The following is a 7,343-nucleotide window of genomic DNA, read 5'->3' as shown; positions in this document are numbered from 1 at the left end:
TTACAACCCGCCTACGTGGACCCGGTCCCCCATGCAAATATCCCAACTCCTGAGCCCCAGTTTCGTCATTTCCTTTTCTCCTGATTAATCCTACCGTCAATTACCATCACATCGACGTTTCAAAATAACCGACACAAAAAAATTCAAATATAAAATCAAAACTTTCCCAAATTCCCCTCTTTATATTTTTCCTATATACACAAATAAAAAATAATTATAAATATTAATTTATCTTCCGTCTCCTTCTGTTCTCTCTGCAACTAGTCGAAGCTTTTCTCCTTCTTCTGAACCTCGTTTTCTGATCCGTTCCAAACCCTAATTCGCCGTCGACGATCACACAGTGCCTGATTAATTCGGAGATTTCAAGCCAAGGCTCGGAATTTCTACGGATTTTACCCAAGAAAACCGATACGGCGTCGCTTTGATCGTTCTTCCCACATTGCTCGTTTCCCGGCGATTGGAGGCGGCGCGGTCGTGAACTCGTCGGAGCCGGTGCGTGGGCGACGGATGAGGAGAATCGGAGGATGAACGATGCCGGTACAGCGTGGAAGGGGCCGTGGAGCAGCTAAGAAGAAGGAGGTTACGAATCCGATCGACGCTGGAGAGGCCATTGCCACCAGAACCAGGCGAAGGCAGGCGGCGGCGGCGGCGGCAGCACTGCCGGAGAATAAAAATAATAATAATCAGGTGAAGGAGGAAAAGAATCGAAAGGCGGGGGCGGCGGCGAAGGCCGGTGATGAGAAGAAGGTAGTGGTTAAGGCGGAGAAGAAGAAGGTTGTTGAGAAGGAGGTGGAAGTGAAAGAGAAGAAGATGAATGATAGCGGTAGTGGCGGCGCTAGGAGTAATAAGGCTGAAGAAGAAGGCAGCACTGCTCCTCTTCCTGAGAAGGTTTGTTCTCTTTTCCTTGATATTAAAGATTTGAGCTTTATTAATTGTTTCAGTGTGATCTGCTGATTTTGAGTTTTACCATTGGTCTGCAATTTTATGTATATTTACTGTTATGTTTGCTTAGTGTTGTCCAATTGGTTATAAATTAAGAGGTTTGAGGTTATTGGTGTGGGGGGTGAAGTCAGACTGATACTGTGGGGTTCGATATAAGGACTTGTATAGTTCTTGTCAGAATTGCAGTTTTAGGATGGTTGCGTTGTTGGTAATGGGAATGTGTACTTTATCGAAAGTAGTCTCGGGGTTTAGGATCCTCTTACCATTTCATGCAATGGAGAGGAGATCATGGTTTCGGGAACAACTATTTGGCCAATATGCTATGTGCAATTCTGCCAGTTGATACAAGTGAAATGTAGATACAATTGTATGAGTTTATTTCCCAGGTTAGGTACAAATGTTGTAAGGATGGTTTAGGTGGGCATGGTACCTACAGTATTGGTTTTAGTTTTTCTGGTATTTGTTTGTATGATCACCATGCTGTGCATATAGTCCTTAATTCTGTTAGTTTCTAGGCATCTCACACTGTATATTTTATTGTAGGTTACTGTTGGTGGTTCTCCTATTTACAGATTAGATAGAAAGCTGGGTAAGGGTGGTTTCGGACAAGTGTATGTTGGTCGGCGTGTTTCTGCTGCAAATACAAATGAGAGAACTGGACCCGGAGCTGTTGAGGTATAGTAACGTGGTAGTTTTTGATTGTTGAGTTTTCGTTTCTTGCTTCTCTCTTGATTATACAGTTTCTGTTATCTCTGTTTTTTCAGGTGGCCTTAAAACTCGAGCACAAAAATAGTAAAGGGTGCAATTATGGACCACCACAGGAGTGGAAAGTTTATGAGTGAGCATGCTTCTATTTCTTATTATATCTGCTGTTTTTTTTTAATATATACTTTAATTGTATTTGTAAATCCTTTTTGACATTTGTGTTGCTTGTTCAGCACTCTTGGTGGCAGCCATGGTGTGCCGCGGGTACACTATAAGGGCAAGCAAGGCGAATATTATATCATGGTATGCAGTCTTTCTATGGCTTATGGGTTTTTGGAGTTTTTCTGCTAGATCCTGATGTTTTTGAAGTGTCTTAGAATATATATAACACACCCCATTCATGATGAGAACCAATCATAAAACAAATTCAAGTGGCAATTTTGTAAATAAAAATAAAATTTGTGGATAGGAAAATAGATGGGGTGTGTTAATAACATAAAGGGGTATATATATTATAGTCCATTTTCAAGTAAAAATACAACACGTACACACTGTATCGTCTTGTTCAGGGATAACTTTTTTGACTGAACTTCTATGCTGTAGGTGATGGACATGTTGGGGCCAAGCTTGTGGGATGTTTGGAATAATGGCAGTCAAACGTAAGTCTGAAAAGTTGATTCTAAAGTTTATAGTTGTCATTCTTATATACATATATGTACATACATTTTTTTCCATGCATTTTCAATATGATAATCGAGTTATCCTGTTACTTTCAGAATGGCCATAGAAATGGTTGCGTGTATTGCCATTGAAGCAATTTCAATATTGGAGAAGATGCATTCTCGAGGGTATGACTTACTGTTACCAATCACCGCATATATGTTTTCATTGTCCATATCTGTATCTCTCTCTCTCAAGCACACACAATCACACACACACACACACACACACACACTATTTAAAACCCTGCTTTCTCTCTCATTTTGTTTTATATCATCAAGTTCAGTTTTTTTTTTCCTGGGTCAGGAGCAGTTTTTTTTTCCTGGGTCAGGAGCAGTTTTTTTTTCCTGGGTCAGGAGAATTTTTAGAATTGCAATATGATTAAAAACGAGCCAAGGCAGAATAAACTTCATACGATGAACTTCTGTCTAAGTGTTCTATTCCTTCAACCGAACCTTATAGATGACATAATTTCAATTTATGCGTATGTGATTGATTTCTTTAATTGAAGTTTATGTATCATAGATGTACAGTATTATGACTATTGATTAATTCCTCAAACTGAAGTTTATATGTGGGTGGTATAAGGAAGCAAAGTTTATATATGATCTGCTTCGTGGACATTGATATTATGTATAATGGGTTCCAACAATGCAAGGCTACATAATAAATTTTTCATGTTTCCTCCATGTTTTCCTTCTTTAACGGTGTTATTCTTAAGTTTCTACGGAAAGTTCAGAGTATTTGGAGTGCTGAAATTTGACATTGCACAAATTAGAATGTAACCACTATAATTTGATTGAGGAGCAACTGACATAGTATTGGGAAATATTCACCTAATGTCTTTTTTCTGTATTGATATGTTTAGACATTACTGAGATTCTTGAAAGCCATGATGAATGTGGAATTTATTTGCTATGTCTTTGTCAGGTATGTACATGGAGACGTAAAGCCTGAGAACTTTTTACTTGGTACTCCTGGGACTCCTGATGAGAAAAAGCTGTTTTTAGTTGATCTTGGACTAGGTACTTTCATCTCGCTCTGGTAGCATTATCTTTTTATTACTGATAAGCAGCATGGTAGACAATAAACCATATCTTATACCTTGTTTTGGCTGATCAGCAACAAAATGGCGAGATAGCTCAACTGGTCAGCATGTTGAGTATGACCAAAGGCCAGATGTTTTCAGGTATAATCACTGTTTCCTACTCTTTTGGAAGATCTAACGCTGTTTTGTCTTACCATCACTTTTTTTTGTGTTCGTAGTTTTAAGCCGTCTGCCTATTACTTAATTGTCTTTTATGGTGACAGAGGAACAGTGCGTTACGCTAGTGTGCATGCTCATTTAGGGAGAACAAGTAGTAGAAGAGATGACCTTGAGTCTCTAGCTTATACCCTTGTGTTCCTTCTCCGTGGTCGCCTCCCCTGGCAAGGATACCAGGTCTGTCCTTTGTTTCTTAGCTGTAATAGATATTGTGATACTTGCCTTAAAGTTTGTAACATGAAGGTGTTTTCAGGGAGAGAATAAAGGATTCCTTGTCTGCAAGAAGAAAATGGCAACGTCTCCAGAGACTTTGTGTTCTTTCTGTCCACTTCCTTTTAAACAGTTTGTTGAACATGTGGTGAACTTGAAGTTCGATGAAGAACCTAATTATGCAAAATATATATCACTATTTGATGGGACTGTAAGTCCAAATCCTGATATCAGGCCAATAAACACAGAGGGTGCACAGAAGGTACGTATAATATTTTAATTTCCCTTTTGATGGTGTACCTTTGAGTATGGTTTATTACATATTTCATTGTATCATGGTTTATCTAACATAAGCTTTGTATTTTGTGAAGCTTATTAATCTGGTTGGTCATAAGAGAGGAAGATTTACAATGGAGGAGGAGGATGATGAACAACCAAAGAAGAGAATTAGAATGGGTATGCCAGCAACACAATGGATCAGTGTTTATAATGCTCGGAGACCAATGAAGCAAAGGTATATTCACAACTTCAGCATTGAGCCTGTTTATGTACTTACTATTTTGGGCACATGTCTCAAACAACACACCCTATTTTATCTCGTTTTCTGTTTCTGTAATTTTGTAATTGTCTTCATTCTCCTTTATTTTAGATTTTATTTTTATACTTTCTTAATTTTCATGTTGCTGTGTAGGTATCACTATAATGTGGCTGATACAAGGCTTGCTCAGCATATTGAGAAAGGTAATGAGGATGGGTTATATATTAGCACTGTATCTTCTTCTCAGAATTTGTGGGCCTTGATTATGGATGCGGGCACTGGTTTCACTTCCCAAGTTTATGAACTTGCTCCAACATGTCTTCACAAGGTAAATGCTTATGCTCTCAAGAAACCTAAAGTAATGGTCTTCTTCCGCATAGTGATTTAGTTTTACTGGAGTTTATACTTTACTTTTGTCATATAACAGTATACAGTAAAATATTATGTTTGTTTAACTTGTTGATGTGCTTGAAGGAATGGATAATGGAGCAGTGGGAGAAAAACTATTACATCAGTGCATTAGCCGGAGCCACTAATGGGAGTTCATTAGTAGTAATGTCCAAGGGTTAGTATTTTGGTTTTATACATGAACATCTTTGATCCAGTCTATTTTTTTCTTTTCTGTTTTTGTTTCTTTGTTTTTTTTCCTTTGTGAATTCTGTGTAACTGTTGTCAGTTGTTTGGGTTCAGGTACAAATTTTACGCAGCAGTCATACAAAGTCAGTGATACATTTCCCTTTAAATGGATTAACAAAAAGTGGAAAGAAGATTTCTATGTTACGTCAATGGCCACTGCCGGAAATAGATGGGCCATTGTTATGTCTCGGGGTGCTAATTATTCAGACCAAGTAATCTCGACTTCAAAACTCTTGTCCAACTCATTTTTGTAAATTGCCTGGGGATGCAATGCACTTCTGATTTTGTAGTCTGTATGTAACATGCCCAATATTTTGTTTTCAGGTTGTTGAACTAGATTTCCTTTATCCTAGCGAAGGAATACACCGGCGGTGGGATTCTGGATATCGTATAACAGCAACTGCAGCAACGTGGGACCAGGCTGCTTTTGTTCTTAGTGTGCCAAGAAAGAAGCCTCAAGATGAAACACAGGAGACGCTTCGTACTTCTGCCTTTCCAAGTCAACATGTAAAGGTAACATATTGTCATATTATTTTCCACTTTTCTTCTTTCCGTTTTGGCCGTGAAACATCTTATAATACACTGCATATTACAGGAGAAGTGGGCGAAAAACCTTTATATTGCATCTATTTGTTATGGACGAACAGTATCGTAAAGGCGGCAATCTTTCTTCAGAATGCTGCAGACACCACTGCAAGTAATGTTCAGATGGCTGTTCCAAATGATCTGCTCCACCTGGGACATTTATGCCCGCCATCAAGAAAATTTTGATGACAAGAAGCCTTAGTTTGTAATTACAGTATAGAATTGTAGGAAAACCTATTTGTCTATGTCAGGGTCTGGAAACCGTCTGTGTCAATGATAAATTAAATTTTCATTTTCTTTCAACAAGGAACATAATGTTTGCTCTTTAGCCAATTCTGAGCAAAACAATTTGATACCATTTAATAAACCATAGCCTGTCTACCTTCTGATTGTTGCAGATTGTTTGAAAGAAAGGCATCAACCAAATCTATGAAGCCATCAACCAAATCTATCACCCTACCTTGCACACCGGATTGGTGGTTTTCTTTTGTTAATCTTGCATGCATTTTTCCTTTGCTGGACTTTTGGAAACCGCATTTGTATGTTGAGGATCTATATATGAACAGATGGAGGTCTTCAAAATCTAAATCCAAGATACTCTATCTTCGGTTTTTTTTTTTTTTTTTTTTGGAGTTTTTCAACTTTCAGGTACTTGTATTTGGAACTGCAAAATGAATACCGAGAGCCCAGCCAGTAGAACACATCGTTGTAATTCTCACGCCACCTGTGCTCCACGTTCCGAGACCAAGTCCGACCTAAGAACAATACAAGGTCTGACAAGAACAATACAAGAAAGAAAAAGGAAAAAGAGAGTAGAGGAACAACCCCTGCTCTTGTACAAAACCAAAAGAAAACATGGCCTACTATCCAATAGAATTGGAAGCAGCAATCATGTATTTGTGAGAGCATATGGTGAATATCAAGCAACCCAAACCAATCTTCACAACCAACTCAGTCATCGCCAATCCTTGGTATAAGCCATGTTTTTGAACAAGATGAGACCGACATACACAAAACAAAAAAGCCAATGCAAAGTCTCCCAATTAGGATATCCCAATACATCCCTCAAAAGAAAAACGAGAGACACTAGGAGGAGGAGAAACATGAGAATAACGAAAAATCATTAATCTGATATGGTGCATGCAATTACTCCATGCTATACAAAGAGGCCATAGAGAAATAAATTTGGATGACAACACACATTCCATTAGAAATAGGGAGAGCCTAAATACTCCACAAAATAGATAATCTTTCCACTACAATAACAATAAACAATTCAAGGTATGCATTTGAGCCTATAAATCCACAATCAACAAATCGATTCAAAGCTTTTTTGTGAACTTATAGCTTTTCTAATCAACGGTGAAATTGAAAGAAACCATCGAGCTCGAGTAGTTGGCGATTGAGACGATCGAGTAGCTCGAGAAAGCGATTGAAATTGGCAGTAGGTTGAGAATTTGAGTCGCGAATTTGCGATCAGGGCTAGGGAAGTGAAGAGACGGTCAGATCGAGTACGTAACCGACAATTACGAATTTGAAAATTTAAGAATTGAGAGTTGCAGGTGAGTTCCAACAGCAGTCCAGCACCATAATTTGTTACCAAAACAATGTCACTTAAGTACCAATGTAATTATCTTTTTATATTCACCTCAAAAATCTTAAGCCTAGGTGAGCCAAAGGAACCGCCATTGATTATTAGGGCCTGTTTTGAAGGATTGAAGAGCCGGTGTGAAAAACATAGTT

At 38.4% G+C, this 7,343-nt stretch overlaps 1 protein-coding gene across 1 annotated transcript; it reads left to right on the top strand.

The window, feature by feature from the left end:
* The first annotated feature begins 246 nt into the window (after nucleotides 1–246).
* LOC101305860 lies at nucleotides 247–6,077 on the top strand. The gene is made up of 16 exons (XM_004302815.1): nucleotides 247–888; nucleotides 1,486–1,617; nucleotides 1,707–1,780; nucleotides 1,881–1,950; nucleotides 2,251–2,306; nucleotides 2,424–2,495; nucleotides 3,298–3,392; nucleotides 3,490–3,556; nucleotides 3,679–3,808; nucleotides 3,885–4,103; nucleotides 4,213–4,355; nucleotides 4,533–4,707; nucleotides 4,854–4,944; nucleotides 5,070–5,227; nucleotides 5,340–5,528; nucleotides 5,611–6,077. Exons 1-16 carry the CDS (start codon nucleotides 532–534, stop codon nucleotides 5,668–5,670), a joined length of 2,088 nt encoding a protein of 695 aa, XP_004302863.1. The 5' UTR covers nucleotides 247–531; the 3' UTR covers nucleotides 5,671–6,077.
* The last annotated feature ends 1,266 nt before the right edge of the window (nucleotides 6,078–7,343 follow it).

This window comes from Fragaria vesca, linkage group LG6 (genome assembly GCF_000184155.1).
Source record: "Fragaria vesca subsp. vesca linkage group LG6, FraVesHawaii_1.0, whole genome shotgun sequence".
NCBI classification, from domain to species: Eukaryota; Viridiplantae; Streptophyta; class Magnoliopsida; order Rosales; family Rosaceae; genus Fragaria; species Fragaria vesca.
The sequence above is the reverse complement of the archived record's forward strand: the minus strand, read 5'-3'. Positions and strand labels throughout refer to the sequence as shown.

Excerpts from the sequence above, each read along its gene's own strand:
- LOC101305860 (XM_004302815.1), top strand. The coding sequence starts at position 532 with ATGCCGGTACAGCGTGGAAGGGGCCGTGGAGCAGCTAAGAAGAAGGAG. Across the intron at positions 1,951-2,250 it reads AAGGCGAATATTATATCATG|GTGATGGACATGTTGGGGCC; the intron begins GTATGCAGTCTT and ends TCTATGCTGTAG. Across the intron at positions 4,104-4,212 it reads ACACAGAGGGTGCACAGAAG|CTTATTAATCTGGTTGGTCA; the intron begins GTACGTATAATA and ends TATTTTGTGAAG.